At 24.4% G+C, this 17,411-nt stretch overlaps 1 protein-coding gene across 1 annotated transcript; it reads right to left on the minus strand.

The window, feature by feature from the left end:
- LOC127239604 (thioredoxin-like 2, chloroplastic) lies at positions 1 to 4,434 on the minus strand. The gene is made up of 4 exons (XM_051257836.1): positions 4,119 to 4,434; positions 1,496 to 1,678; positions 1,170 to 1,334; positions 1 to 256 (listed from the first exon to the last, which is right to left on the minus strand). Exons 1-4 carry the CDS (start codon positions 4,317 to 4,319, stop codon positions 119 to 121), a joined length of 687 nt encoding a protein of 228 aa, XP_051113793.1. The 5' UTR covers positions 4,320 to 4,434; the 3' UTR covers positions 1 to 118.
- Positions 4,435 to 17,411: the final 12,977 nt, after the last annotated feature.

Genomic DNA, 17,411 nt, shown 5'->3' on the forward strand with positions numbered 1-17,411 from the left:
TTAGAAGCGGATGGAGGAGTATACTAATAATTAAGATTATAACATGGACAAGAACTTTGTAAAAAGAATGCAGCAGTATTTTGCTACCTTTAATATAAACAAATCTCTTGATGGAAAACTACCTTTTCGTTTCCTCGGGATTATTTGTCGTCGGCGTCGTCAGAGTTTCGAGGTTTAGATCTGCAATACCTTTAGGAGGGCCGATGCTGCATCGCGCCGTATTATGCACTTCAATGGCATCTTTAATTTTCTGAAACTGAGGCACCCAAAACAAGTTTGTTCGATTACAATGATGATTTGAAGAAATCCATATTGTTGATTTTCCCAAATAGCACCGATTGAGAGTTCAAATAGCATCGATCGAGAGTCCAGATAGCATATCATTTATATTAATATAATGGTTGTAGATCCTGTGTTGATTCGGTCAAGTCAACATGATACTGATTTGACCGGATCAGGATATATCATACACATACTACATCATATGCTGAATTATTACATTAACATATGTTAGAATTATAATATAACATATATATTATAAATATGTTGAGATATTTATGATATAACATATGCTAATCAGGTTAAATCAACAATATGCTAACTTGACCATGATCCATGCCCTAATAGAAGATATAACACTCTGATGATTTCACCAAATAGCATCGATTCAAAGAGTTTAGAAAATACACATTTTAAATATATATCACATTAGTATTTCATAAGCATGTGCTATATGGACTCTTGCTCGGTGCTTTTTGGAGTCTTGATCGGTGCTAATTGGAAAAATCAACGCGGTATTGATTTTTCCATATCAACACTATAACCACCACCATATATATATATATATATATAAGCATAGATAAAACAAATAGACCCTCCGTCCAGATAATTGTGCCAATTTTTCTTTTCGATTGTCCGTTAAATTTATACATAATTTTTTAAAAATAGTCTATCTATAATTTTATTACTTAAACAAATAATAACTATTCTGTCACAGTTTTTTTAATTCCTTTCATTTTTGTAACAACTCTTTAATAACTTCATCATAGCATTCCCATTTTACTTTTTTATCTGCCTCATTTTCATATTAAAATATTATTATTATTTAACTTCGTACCCAAACGAAATGATATAATTATCTCGAACAAAGGGGAGTAGAATTTACTGACTTTGGCTAGGGAACAAGAAAACTCGTCGAGCAGTCCATCTGCACCGCGGTAGAACTGGAAATAGGGAAGGACCTTTACGTTGAGTTTCTTGCACATGGGCTTGTTTTCGTCGAAGTTCACTTTCAAGAACACGATGTCGGGATGCTCAGCCGCTGTTCGGCAGAGCTGACAACAAATAGGCGCAGTTAAAATTACAAGCAATAATCCGAGGTTCGATGTAAATCTTAAAGAACATAAGAAACCGATCCCTCGGATTTTTCAGACATGAATTTAACCAAAAAGCTAGCACAGATTGATCTGGTAGAATATTTTTAATTTAGACTTACCTTAGGGAAAATTGCTCGACAAGATGCGCACCATGTTCCGTAGACCTCGATGATCACTAGCCTCTCGCCGGCCTCACTTAAGGCATTTAAAAACTCCTGTGTTGAGTGAATGTCGATCATGTTTGGGCCTGCATTTCTTTCCCACCATTTTGGCTGCTCGGTTTCGGTTACAGCTGCCTTTATCTGTGACATGGATCGGAATTGAAGAAGATAACATTTAAGGAAAGAGATTGGATCTTTTGGTAGTATGCCAGAATAAAAATGAATAAAATGATAGATTACCAAATAGAAATATTTTGGTAAAAAAACAGCTGCTATAGTAAAAACAGCATTTGCCAGACAGATTAGCATATATCTTCCGCAAGAAAGACTTTTTAATCTCGCCCTATTCATCAATTTTTTTTTTTTTCAAAAACATTACATTAAACAATTATGGTTTATTAAATAGATAATAGAAAAAAATCAAATTTTCATTCAAATCATCGAACACTATTTGAATTCAACTTTTTATTATTCTCAAACTTCAAGCGCAAATTCAAACATTAAAGAATCACATCCGAACCAGAAGTTTAATTTAAGGTCTTCTTGAGTTTTGACCTTATTAGATTGAAATTTTCTACCCATAAAGATATCAGCATCTTGCTCTGAACCAAAAACATAAGTGATTTAGTGCAACTAAAATCAAAACAGAGCTTATATTGTTGCACTAAACATGATGTATTGTGTATTCATACTACTAGCAGCTTTTGAAAAACAATAACAAAATTTCGACAAATCCCATGCTAAGTAGTGAATTTAAATAACTTTTAAGTTTCGATATTCTAATAGAAACAAATTGTTAGATTCAGAGAACACATTCACTTAAAAACACAAAAAGAACACACTTATAACCAGTTCAAATTACATCTAACACCTTTTTTTTATTTATAACATCGCATCCAACTTTCGTTTCAAATTCTCATTATTCCTAAAACACAACAAAACAAGCTATGTTGATGCCAAACAAAAAACATGTGCAAGATACCCTATAAAAATTTCAATACAGGTTTACGCTAGAGATAAAAACATTAAAACAGTAGTGTAATTTGGATGCCATAATGTTGAACAATTAATTGTAACACAAATTAAGAGCAAATGACAATGTCGAGATAAATGTTATAGACAAGACAAATTAATAACCTCACAAACAGGAAAGGTGCGACGCGATACTGAATTAACACCTTTCTTTAAAGGGAAAGATTTGTGCACTTGTCGATGCTTTCAATCTTGTTCTCGTATTATTCATTCTATTAATAAAGTATCTTCACTACCTAAAATATATTGTATCAAACACTATTTCATTCAAAACAACGAATCCAAAAGCTTTTTCCATTAAAAAAAATTCAAATCCAAAACACCCCTAAACGGAAACACACTCCTAAAATACAATCAACCTCATTAAATTTTCAGAAATAAGACGTCTAAGACAGCGGCTGGTACAGAAGTGACTTTAACAGCCCACTTCTCCACATTTAATATCCGTATTCAGAATTTAACAAACTTTGCACCTTCATATTGCCGATTAATACCTCTGCAAAAAAACAAATGACATTCCTATTTCCGATTTTTAAATGAAGACAGTCGAAGTTTTCCTAATTAACAGAGAAAGACGCCAATATTTACTTAGCAATTCTAGAGACAATTCACACCAAATAGATATCCCCAAATTAAATACAAAACACATCACATCGCCACAATTCTAAACCGATGCATCGTTGTTTATGTAATCCAAAGTTGCAAATAAGATCAAGCTTCAAGTGATTTACTAAAATGAGAGAATTGTCTCTCTAAGGTTCTGTTTTTAATCTCACACTACTCATACAAAAAAATTTCTCCTCAAACCATCAAATCAAACATCTATTATTTATTTAATATATTTTTAATATGTACAAATCCGAAACTCAAATACAAAGCTTTCAAAGTTTTACTATCCACAAAAACCATACTGAAATCCAGACCTTAAGTTTTGTCTCTTTAATGTTTGGTTTTGATCTAGCATTGTTCGTCAAATCAAACATCTATTTTAATTTAATATATTACACAAAAATAATAATAATAAATTTTCATTCAAAGCAACACATCTATTTACATCACATCAAATGCTAGTTCAATTTAAAATTTTACTATACACGAACCCCAAACTCAAATCCAAATACTAAGGCCTATTCCTTTTCAAGGCTTGCTTTTGATCTAGCACTATTCATAAATTTTTTTACCCAATATCGATCAAATCAATCATCTATTTTTAATTTAATATATCACAATGTCATTTGTTATTCTGATTCAAATTATCCATTTTCAATTTAATACATCACACATCATTCATAATTTCAATTCAAATTTTTACTAAGCTCAAATCCAAACCTTAAACAGATGTTCACCTAAGCTAAGCTTATGCATAATGTAATTCCTCCCCATCGAATTCTACCAAAACCCCAATTTCCGATCATTCAGCAAGCGCATGAAAACCAATGCAAAATACAGTTCATAAAGGAGAACAAAGATCCTCCAAAAAAACAGCCATGGAATCAAATCCAAACAAAATTTCCAAAACCAAAAACTCAATAGAATTCAGCATCTTCACCTTAAAAAGCCCCAATTTGTTGTTTCCATGTCTCGAAGCCAAACCACCGCCGGCAGAAGAAGCGGCCGGAATCGAAACCAAGCTTGGGCGGCGCAGAGTGTGGGGACACGAACTCAAAGACGAGGAGAAAGAGATGAGCAACGAGGACGAAATCATCGTCCTATTCGAATTGCTGCAACATAATTTAATCACATCCGCCATTTCGGTAAGAATTGCACTGTTGTGTATCTTCTTTCCTCTTCCCTTTTTTCACGAGACGAGAGTGTACGTAGATAGTGGTTTGAGTGCCGACATTGATGGACAACGAAACGCACGAAAGAGAAAGGAGGAAGCAAGCGCCATTAATTGGGCCAAGATCGGGGTTGTTTTTTTCTAGGAAATTTTAAGGCCGTGTTTGGATGAAGGTTTGAAATGAATTTGATATAAAAGTAGTATATATTTGAGTTTTGTGGGGTTTATTTGTCAAAGAAATTTTTTTGGATTGATAATATATTTATTTAGCTATAAACGTCTCATTTATTTTTTACATATTGATATTTTGAATATTAATTATTATATCAAAATATAATATAAATTATAAAAAAAAATACAAATAACTTTCATTAGTGTCTTATAATACTAATAGAATGACATTTGTAGAAAAAATTATATAAATATAAAGATATTTTTAGTGTGAAGTACAATAACGTAACTGTGAGCATTAGAGGGAGACTGAGGGAGTATTTATTTTATTTATTTTGAAAAATCAATATCAAAATAAAATATTAGAATATTTTTATTTAACGTACTTTTTCAAGATTTTTGCTCCCTCCGTACAACTCTAAGGATTTAATTTACTTTTTCCGTCATTGTACTTAACATTAAAAATATTTTTATATTTGTATAATTTTTTGCAAATGTCATTATACTAGTAATATAAGACACTAATAGAAATATTTTTGTCATTTTCTATTAATTTGTACTATGTTTATTAAAAAAATAATTTGTACTACGTTTTCATATAATAATTAATATTCGATCAACACGTAAAAAGTAAATAAGACTCATAGAACCGGACGGAGACAATATTATTTATTAAAAAAATATCTTCAAAAACATCAAATCAAATAGTAGTATTTATTTTTATGTTGTGTATTCCCTCCTTTCACATCTAAGGATTATATTTACTTTTGTTTTATTGTATTTAACATTAAAAATATTTGTATATTTATATAATTTTTTGTACAAATATTATTATTTGGTATTATAAGACACTAATAAAAGTATTTTTTCATTTTTCTTTAATTTGTACTATATTTTGATATAATAATTAATATTCAAATATCAACATGTAAAAAATAAATATAACCCTTAGAGCCGGACATATGTAGTATTATATTAAAAATCAATTTTACATTGAAAATATCATATAAACTATTATTTATATCATATCATATACTCCCTCCGTCCCAATAGAATTGTCTTGTTTTTCCATTTTCGTCAGTCCCGAAACAATTGTCTTGTTTCCTTATTTAATAATCATGGTCCCTACTTTATAATAAAATTATTCATACTTTTCCAAACTACTCCTAATTATTACTCTAACTTACTTTTTAAAATCATTCAAAAAGTAAGGATATTTTAGTCTTTGGTAAACTGTTTTTTTAGTCCCGTAAATGGACTCTCTTATCATTTTAGTCTCGTAAATAGAGTATGTCGCAAACTAGTCTCATAAGTGAAAAAATTTTGTTGTTTTAGTCCTCCGGCGCCGGAGACGCCCGCGTGGCTCGTCGAAGGCCACGTGTCCGCCAGGTGTGTCGCTAACCTGGCGGACATGTGAATTTTATTTTATTTTTTTTTCATAATTTTAAAATTTATTTTTAATTTTATTTGCTTTTTTAATTTTTTATTTGGTTCAATTGAAAAAAAATTAAATAAATAAATAAAATCTACGTGTCCGCCAGGTGTCGTTGACCTGGCGGACACGTGGATTCCGGTGAGCCACGCGGGCGTCTCCGGCGCCGGAGGACTAAAACAGCGAAAATTTTTCACTTATGGGGCTAGTTTGCGACATGCTCCACTTACGTGACTAAAATGATAAGGGGGTCCAGTTACGGGACTAAAATGATAAGAGGGTCCAGTTACGGGACTAAAAAAACAGTTTATCCTTTAGTCTTTTATCATCTACTTTATACTCACTTTCAATTAAATACTATTATTCCTTAATTCCGTGTCCACTTTCAATAAAATATCTTTTCTGGGACAGATGGAGTATATTTTTCAATTCAAAATTTTTACTATTCAAATTTCCTACGTAAAATCCAACTCCCAAACAAACACACCCTAGCACTCTCACATACCTAAAAGGCTAAAACCTTCTCTATAATTTCTCTAAACTGCCTCTCAATTGATACATTAGTAATTTCTCACAACAAATCAATCTAATTAAAATGGGCTATGAAATTGGGCTTGGGTTTTAAGTATAAAGAGTTTGGTCGAATTTGGTGGACCGAACTAAGAAGTGAGTCAACTATCAATTGTCCATGCACCAATTAGGGTAGAGTAGGAATAGAAAAATTTATCGAATATATTGAAATACCAACTTATTGTACTGTACGGTATGAATATCGTATCAAAGTTTTTGTTACGATATCGGTATGAATTTTAGGAAAAATCAGTATTTCGGTATAATACCGTACCGATATTATTTTTTAATTATTAATATAAATAATATTTATTAAATTAATTTTTTTTTAAATTGTAACAAAAAATATGTAGACTATTGAAATTTATTGATTTTTTAATAATATTTTTGTGGTAGAGAATGATGATATTTATTAAATTATTTAATTATTTTGAAATTTAAAATTATATTTTCGGTATATAACGGTATCGTACCGAAATCAAAATTTTCGGTATAAGTGATATATACCGGTATCGTACCGAAATTGAAATTTTCGGTATAAATGGTATATTGAAACTTTCGATACGGTACCGGTATGTATTTTCGCCATAACAAAAAGTTCGGTACGATATCGATATTGATCGGTATTTTCGGTACAGATGCCATCCCTAGGTTAGACTTCAAACATCCAAAAACTTGCAACAATTTCAATACGATTTTTTGGATAGTATAAATTTAATATATATTTTTTTTAAATATAATTCTATCATTACTTTTTGTCTATAATAAAATTGTAAGTTGTATTTAGAATGATATAAACAAAAAAAATGTGTAAATAAATATATCTTGCAAATGTGTGATAGTGATATTTCAAATTAAAAAATAATAGTCTATTCGTCCCATTTCATTTTCATCACTTTTTTTTTAAAAAAGAATTACACTTTAATATATTTTAAATTTTTGGGTAAACTGGACCCTTTATCATTTTAGTTCTGTAAGTGGAACCTGTCGCAAACTAGTCCAATAAGTGAAAAATTTTCGCTGTTTTAGTCCTCCGGCGTCGGAGACGCCCGCGTGGCTTGTCGGAAGTGCGTGTCTGCCAGGTGTCGCTGACCTGGCGGACACATGGATTTATTTATTTTTTTAAATTTTTTTTAATTGGACCAAATAAAAAAATTAAAAAAAAATACAAATAAATTTTAAAATAAATTAAAAATAAGTTTTAAAAAAATTTAAAAAAATAAAAAAAAAATCCACGTGTCCGCCAGGTCAACGAGACTTGGCGGACACGTCACCTCCGGCGAGCCACGCGGGCATCACCGGCGCCGGAGGACTAAAACAGCGAAAATTTTTCACTTATGGGACTAGTTTGCGACATGTTCCACTTACAGGACTAAAATGATAAGGGGGTCCAGTTACGAGACTAAAAAAACAGTTTACTCTAAATTTTTTAATTTTAAATTAAACTAATTAATTATTTTAGTCTCAATTTATAATTATTTTCACTAATATATTTTAAATTATTTACTAAACTATTTATTTACTTTTTATCTATAAATAAATAAATACATTGTCATAACTATTTACCTTTTACACATAAATTTAAAAGTACACTCATTTAGCTTGAATACTAAATTTTTAGGTATTGTGTAATTACTAAATAATTAAGAAATATATTAATAAAAATAATTTAAATTTAATAGAAATAATTATAGATTACTTAAAATGGGTTAAGTAGTCAACTCAAAACATTATACTCCCGCCGTCATGCAAATGTGTGCTTACTTGACCGAGTACGAGTTTTAATAAAAATGAGTAATAATTATTTTTTTTTCTTTTATAGTAAAAAAAAGTACAAAAGTGTAATAATTTTTTACTTAAAAAAAAATGAGAATATTTTCGATGACAATCCAAAAATGAAAATGAGTACAAATTTGTACGAAGGAGGGAGTAATTTTTTTGTGTGTGTAGTTATATCTTAAAATATTTTGTTATATTTTTTAAATAATAAAAAATAAATTAAAATGATGTTTTGATTATTATTTAGTTTTATAAAGAAATTATTATGAATAGTTGAAAACATGTAAGCAAGTCATGGCATCAAAATATTTGTTTGTAAAATTTTCAAAATAATAAGAGTAATATTTTACATAAAATATTAAAAATAAAAATAAAAAGCACAATATCCATTGTTTAACTAACAAGGTCACATCACAATTACTTTATTCACTTAAAAGTCAACTGCTGTTGCTATTTTTGGAATATCTATTTTTGGCCATCCCTAGGAAAGTTGAATTAGGGTGTGTTTGTTTGGAGGATTGGATTGGATTGGATTTACACTGTTTATCTCATTTTTTTTTTTCTTCAAAATATCAAATCAAACACCTATTTTTTATTTTTTATATTATACTAAAAATCAATTTTACATTCAAAACATCACATCAACATTTATTTATATCACATCATACAATTATTCAAATTCAAAATTTTTACTATTCAAATTCAAAATTTTTACTATTCAAATCCCAACTCAAAATTCAAACCCCCAAACAAACACACCCTTAGAATACTTCCTCTGTCAATAAATATAACCTTAATTGGATTGGATACAAAATTTAAGAAATACTAATATTATATTAATAGTCCATAAAAAAATATGGATAAAAGACTTTTTTGCCCTTGTGAGTGTATTAGTGTAAAAAGTAGTGACAATTGTGTAATAAAAATAAAAAAATAAAGATAATTTTATGATGATATGGTTATTTATGAAAATATAAATAAGTGAAGGAGTACTTCTCATCTATTTTTTCTTTGACTAATTTTCATTTATTTATTTATTCTATTATTATTATTATTATTATAGGAACTGTTACACCTGATCACGTTGGCATTGTTTACAATATCCATAACAAAATCTTAATTGGCTATTATATTACAGCTGGAATTATTTATATATGTCTTTACTGATTTTCGAGGGATGAATCCTTTTATTAAGGATACAATTTTTTAGGTAGGGTTCATTAGTAAGTTATTAATAATAAGTTATAATATTAATTTTTTTTTTTTATAATATTATTCGTATTTTAAAAAATTTTAAGATTATATATAAAAAAAATATATGCAATATAGATATCATTTTGAAGATAATAAAATTTTATATATATTATTACTATAAATTAGTTTTATAAAAAATGAGAAGTTTGAAATATAGATAAAAAATTATGTTAATTGAGGAAAGATATAGAAACAAAGGGGTTATGAGCAGGTCCTATGTGTAAGATGTCAGAAGTTTAATTAAATTGATTTATATTTGTTAATATGTTTAAGATTAATAAAATTACCAAAAATGGAAATGGGTCATCTTTTGTGAGATGTAAAAAAAATAAAAATGAGTCATCTGTGACGACAGAACGGAGAGAGTATTTATTTGTTTAGTGTTTTATTTTTTAAAATATATATATATATATATACTTACGTACATAGAATTGTATAAAATAATATTTATATTAGAATTTTGACTTTTATGAAAAAAATAAAAATATATACAAATATTAAAAATTGTATGAAAAAAAAAATGGATAAACAAACCCTTAGCATTTGAAATAATTTAAATATTCATCTAAAATGTAGTTAACAAATATAAATTAATTTAATTAAATTTTCAATCTCTTAGACAGATGATCCATTCAAAATCTTTTTATTTATATATATTCTCAATAAATAAATATTTTTATTTATTTTTAAAACCCTCAATTTTCTTATAATACTAACTTAAGTTAATTATATATATATATACATATATTTATATTATATAAAATTTTATTATATATAAAACGATATTCATACTATATATATTTTATTGAAATATAACGTTAAAAATATTTAAATACATATTTTAATTTTTTAGCGTGTTGATTAATATTGTTAGGGTGCGTTTATTACATGTGATTAAAGACTCGATAAAACAATATAAACTCGTAGGATTATTAGTACAATATAATTCATACTATTAATCATATTTAATAAAATATAAAATATTATTTTTTTAGGCATTTAAAAGCATTTTATATAAATATAATACTAACAAATATTTATGTTTAATATATTATGATTTATTTTAAATGTAATTCTTTTAAAAAAAAAAACAAAATTTTGATCAGTAAAATATAAAGTAATAAAAATAATACTATAAAATATATTGTTAAAATTTAATTTATAAACATAAGGATAAAATGAAATAAATAAAATCATATATATGTCATGATAATATTACAATTAAATTTTAATATTTTTCCGTATAATAAGAAAAATATTATTTAATTAAATTGATTTATATTTGTCTATCTTTTATTGTTCAAACAAAAAATATTTAGCCCATATGTCCAAAAACTATAGTTCTATTTGTGTTTGTCACACAATTTACGTAATAATAATATTATATTAATATTTAGTAAAAAGTACCAATAAAATACTTTTTTACTAAGGGTGTGTTAGCTGAGCTGGTAGTTAATCCGATAAGCTGGTTTGATTATCTGTTTATATTAAAATGTTTGGTAAAATAGCTGTTTGATATTAACTTTTATAAGTAAAATGACAATTAAGGATATTTTATATGTTATTTTCAATATATTTAGTTGCGTTTTTTTTTATGAGTAGATTTTTTTAGAATTTTATTATTAACTTTAAAAACTAAATTTTTTTATTAAGATATTTATTTTTATTATTTTTAAAATATTTCTTAAAAATTAATGCAAGTTTATTGAAACATATATATATTTTTATTAAAAATAGTATAAATATAAAAGAACAAAAATCATTAGTATATATATTTTTATTAGATTAATTTTTAATAAATATATATTTTCATTAAATTTGTAATTTTAAATAAATATATTCATTTTTAATAAAAATATTATGTGATAAAAAATACAATATAAATGAATAAATAATATTAATATTTTTATAGTATTATCTTTATTCTAATTTTTTTTAAAAAAATAAAATTCTAAATAAAATAATTGACATATAAAAAAATAATTATTTTAAATTTATAAATATAAATTTATAAGTTATTAGAAGAAAATATATCTAAATAATTAATAATAATGTAATAAAAAATATATATTAATATACATGAAAGAATTAATTAATTTTAAGGGCAGATGAAAAATAAGAAAAATTAAAATATACTTTTTTTCAAAATTAGATTTTTTAATTCAATAAGTTAATTGAAAACGCTAATTTAATAAACATCAAAATTAGCTGGTTTACTGGTCAAACAACGAAAAACTCTTCAATAAGCTAAAAGCTTTTGAAAAAGTTGCTTACCAAACACCCTCTAAATATATTAGATCATTTTCAACCCATAACTCTAGATTTGCATAAACTACTGTACATTTCTCAGTAATTTATCTCCAACCACACCCTTTATTTTTCAAAATTAAATTTAGGGTGTGTTTGTTTTGTAAGATTGTTGAAAATAAAAATTTTATACTTGAGGTATAGAAAATTTGGTAGAAAATATAGAAATAATAAATGTGTGTAGTATATTATTTTAAAAAAAAACATATAAAAAGAAAAAAAAAATAACAAAGTTTTAGTATTTTACTTATTTTACATATTTAACTTATAATAATATTTTCTATTAATATTTTAAATACTATACTGGTAAATTATATTTATTATATTAATTGTTTGATCATAAAAAATATATATTTAAATTAAACATATTAAAATTTTAATATTACGAAAAATATTTATATGAAATATAATTAAAAAAAAACAATATTATTGATTAAACATAATATCAATTAATTCAAGTTTAATGTAAATAATTTATAATTATTTTATCATAATTAATTAACTATAAATCTCAATAAAAAATAAATAAATAAATAAATTAATTACTGTAAATATTAATTGCAAAATTGTAATATAAATAATTTTTATAAATAAGAAATACTCCCTCCGTCCCGCAAGGGATGAACCCTTTTATTACGGACAAGGTTTTTTAGGTAGTGAAGATTCGTAAGTTATTAATAATAAGTTATGATATTAGTTTATTATTTTTTATATGAATAATATTATTGGTATTTTAAAAGAAACTTTAAAATTATATCTCGAAAAAATATATGCAATATGGATATCATTTTATAGATAATAAAATTTTATATAATAAAATATTTTTATTTATTTATCATTACCATAAATTAGTTTTATAAAAAATGAAAAGTTTTAAATATAGATAAAAATATTATGTTAATTGAGGATAGAGATAGAAATAAAAGAGGTTTTGAGCGAATTTACGTGTAAGATGTTACAATTTTAATTAAATTGATTTATATTTATTAAATTTATTTAAGATTGATAAAGTTACAAAAAAAAAATGTCATCTTTTGTGAAACATACATAAAAGGAAAAAAAAAGTCATCTGTGACGGAACGGAGGGAATATACAATTAATAGATAAAATAAAATAAAAAAGACAAAAATATAATTTTAAAACAAATTTAAAAAAATTAAAAAAAACTAAAACTAAAATAAATAGAACATAAATATACTTTATACATCAATTTATAATTAAAAATAAATACAAAAATAATATAAAAATGTTAAAAATAGCACCCTCTCAAATGTATTCAGCTGGGATGTACTGCAGCATATTATAGCACAACAAATTATTTACGACAGACAAAAATAAAAAATGTAAACAATTTTTTTTTTAAAGGAAAAGAATAATATTGATTAATTTTTATATAAAAAGAATGTATATTTGACGGAGTAATATACGTAAATTTTTTAATATTAGTATTATATTAAATTATATTTCCTCCGTTTCAATACAATAGTGTTATTTATCATTTTTGTTCATCCTAAAACAATAGTCTCATTTCTATAAATAATCGTATTACTATAAAACTATTATTATTTTTTTATTATTATTACATAATTGTTACTGCTTTTTACACTAATATACTCGTAAGGGCAGAAAAATCTTTTACCCGTATTTTTTTACCCACTACCATATAATATCAATATTTCTTAAATCTCGTGCCGAACACAACTTAAATTATAATTTTGGGAAGGAGGAATTAATAAAAATAACAAAAATACCCCTATTAGTATTTATTATATTAAATAAGTAGTACAATTATTAAATTAAAAAATAATAATCTTATTTTGAAATAAATAAAAATAAAAAATAATAATCTTTCAATTAAAAAAAAAAAAAAAAAAAAAAAAAAAAGGAGAATGTGATTTGATTGTGTATAGTCAATGCAGTACTAAAAAAATAAATATTATTTAATGATGAATTATTGGGGACAAGTGTTACGCAACATCTCATGGCTGCCTCTACTTTCCTATAAATATTAAAAAATATATATATATATATAATTAATGATCTATATAATATTATTTAATTTTGTAGACTAGTAATTTTAATAATATAATATTTATTGGTGTGGGAAAGTCAATAAATCCACAGCAGAAATCTATCTTCATAATTGAGTTCACTTGCCACGTCGTCCTCCTCATAAACATGACCTCCAGTGGGTGGTGCTGTGTTTGGTGTTGTTTTTAAAGACAATTTTTTTTTTTTTTTTACTTTTTGTCCCAGTTAATTTGTCATATCGGAGTTCCAAGTGTTGTATAATTAGTAAGTAATTAAAAAATATATTAATAAAAATAATTATAATTTAATAAAATAATTATAAATTAAGATTTAAATAACTAAATAGTTTAATTAAAATAAAAAATTTATAAGTTAAGATTTAAATGACTAAATAGTTTCATTATATTTTAGAAAAAAAGAACAAATTACATGAGACTGAACATAAATAAAAAAAAATAGATAAATTAAGTAGAACATAATAAATAATTCAAAGGGGTTCTTTAAAGTTTTTATAATAGATATAAATTAAAAAATAATATTACGTCAGTCTCAATTCAAACTACATTTTTTATCATTTTCGTTTGTTTCACTTCAAAGTATTACTTTCCTATTTTAGAAAAAGTAATGATATACTAATATTAAAATACTCTTAGCTTTTATTTAAATTACAAATACATCATTACACGTGTAATTACTTTATACATATAATTAAATGATAAAAATGTCAAAAACTTTTATACACTTCCATTAACTAATAAAATATTACTCCCTCCGTCCCACAATGAATGTCTTCGTTAATGTAGACACGTGAATTTAGGTTAAGTATAATTAGTAGATAATTAAGAATATATTAGTGAAAATAATTAATACAACTAATTAGTTTCAATTTAAAATTTTAAAATATTAAATTTAAATTTAAAATGTGATTAAAATGTATAATTATTTTCCAATAAAGGAAAGTGACATAAGATGTGAGACGGATATAAACGGAAAAATGAACATAGTAGGTGGGACGGAGAGAATATTATTTTTTAATTTACTACAAAATCCCAGGAGACCCATTTGATTGGAACTAGATGAGTAATATTTTATTAGTTAGTGATAATATGTAAAAAAAATTACTAAAAATATATAGTAGTATTTTTTTTTATAAAATGTAAATAGAAAATTTAAATTAAAGTGCTGTTTAGTTTGTTATTTACAAAATAGTTTTCATAAATTTTCATATAAACTAGTATAAAATTACTATATATATAAATGTAAATTATAATATGCAATGCAAATAAAAACTAAAATATAAATACAAATCAATATAGAGTTTGTTTGTGTAGTATTTTGATTTAATTTTTTTTATGTGATGTGTAAAATATTACGTCGGTAATATAGAAATAATATTTTATATTGAACCTCGACATTTATAAGATGATAAAATATATATCAAAAATTGTGTAAAAAAAATAAAAATTTGAAAGAACAAACTCATAGTTTTTTTTTTTTTTTTTTTTTTTTTTTATTGTATTGGAGATATTTTGAAAAACTTAAAGTTTGTTTGCCCAATCTTTGTTCTGACATAATTTTTAATATATATATTTTATCATATTGTTAATATTCAATATAAAATACTAATTCTTTTCGTTTCAAATATATTGTCCGGGTTACTGTAAATATGAGAATTTAGGTAAAGTATAATTTATAAATAATAAAGAAATATATTAGTAAAAATAATTATTTATATAGTTAATATAATTATAAATTAAGATTAAAATAATTAAATAATTTAATTAGATTAGAAAATATAAATTTAAAATTTAAAATGTGATTAAAATATATAATTATATTTATAAAAAAAGAATGGACAAACTATGTAAGACAAACATAAATGAAAAATATAAAGAATTTATATAGGACCGAGAAAGTAATATTTTTTATATTATCAATATGATTTTTTATACCTCTTATAAAAATAGAATAATTGTAACAAATAAATATTGAATAATGAGTATTAATCAAATATGGACTTTATCAAAATTAATAATAAATTAAATTTTGTATGGTGTATTTTTTAGATGAATACAATATTTCCTCTTTTCACATCCAAAATAAACATTTATTTTTGGAACATTGTTTAAGAAATAACAATGTTTTAATCACGATAATTAAAAATAGTATAATGATATTTTTACTCTTACTTTTTGGTATAAAAGTAATGATATGATGTAAAGTAAGGGGCCGTTTGGTTCATGGATTTTTTTTGTGGGATTGAGATTTTACAGTAGGATTTATATGTGATGGAATTTATTATATTTAGGATTTGAAATCATATCCTATGTTTGGTTGGTACAATTACGTGGGATTTATATTTATCACATCTTGTTTGTTTTTCACATGAGTTTAAAGATTTAGATTTTTTATATTCTAAATAACATAATTGTTCTCCTGTAATTTTATCTATTTTGATAAATTAAACTTTTAATTTATAATTATTATAAATTGAAAAGATATCAATAATTTTATAAGAATGATAATAGGTTCGTGTAAACTCGAGACCCGACAAGACCCGGACCGACCTATTTATTTGAAGTTGAGTCCAATTATTTGAGTATTAGGTTTGTGTCTAGATCATGTACGGGGTAATACATTAATAATATATCGACTATACATATAAAAAATAATTTCTAACAATATAATTATATTAAAAATATTTTTTGAGTTTAACTTATTAATTATTTTACTATTATAATTTCTTTAATAAAATACCTAAATTTATAAATTTTAATATATGTTGGATCCAGTACATATGCAATTTTAAATTAAAATTTAAAAATTATAAAAAAAGTGATTTTTGTATCCATCCGGTTTTACTGGGTATAGTTTCGGTCGGATCTGGTATAATTGGATCCAAATTGGGTCTCGGATCTAAAAACATATATTCTGGAAGAATCTCCGGTTGAACCCGACTCATTGTCAACACTATAATTTTATAATTCAAATAAAATTTATAATAAATAATAATTTTAAACAATGAATTTAGTAATTTATTTTAAAAAATATTGTACCATAAAAAATAATAGTCTTGTTTATCATTTTTTTCGTTCCAAAATAATAGTCTCATTTCTATAAATAATCATATCACTATAAAACTAGTCCTACTCTTTCATTATTATTATACAATTGTCATTACTACTCTTTCCTTAAATTCCGTGCAAAACACAACCCAGACTATACTACTTATTGAACGAGAGAGAGTACTATAAATTTAATTAAATATATAGTTCAAATAATAATTAATTTTAAAATTATTTAATTTTTATTCTATAAAATTTATTTATAATATATCATATTATTTCTTTTATAAGAGGATATAAAATTAAAATTAAAAATTTTAGAAATGAGATTAAAAAATTACAGGGATACCCATTACCAAAAAAATCTCTTATTTGTAGGATTTTACACCCATTTTTTAAATTCCATCACCGTTTTTTTAACCTAACATAGATTTCATGGGATTTTAAAATCCA

The sequence above is a fragment of the Andrographis paniculata genome, unplaced genomic scaffold (genome assembly GCF_009805555.1).
Source record: "Andrographis paniculata isolate CXL003 unplaced genomic scaffold, ASM980555v1 Contig78END, whole genome shotgun sequence".
Taxonomy (NCBI): Eukaryota; Viridiplantae; Streptophyta; class Magnoliopsida; order Lamiales; family Acanthaceae; genus Andrographis; species Andrographis paniculata.

Coding starts and splice junctions, on each gene's coding strand:
- LOC127239604 (XM_051257836.1), bottom strand. CDS start 4,319: ATGGCGGATGTGATTAAATTATGTTGCAGCAATTCGAATAGGACGATG. Junction 1,679..4,118: donor ACAAATTGGGGCTTTTTAAG/GTGAAGATGCTG, acceptor TCCATGTCACAG/ATAAAGGCAGCTGTAACCGA. Junction 257..1,169: donor TTTCTTGTTCCCTAGCCAAA/GTCAGTAAATTC, acceptor TGGGTGCCTCAG/TTTCAGAAAATTAAAGATGC.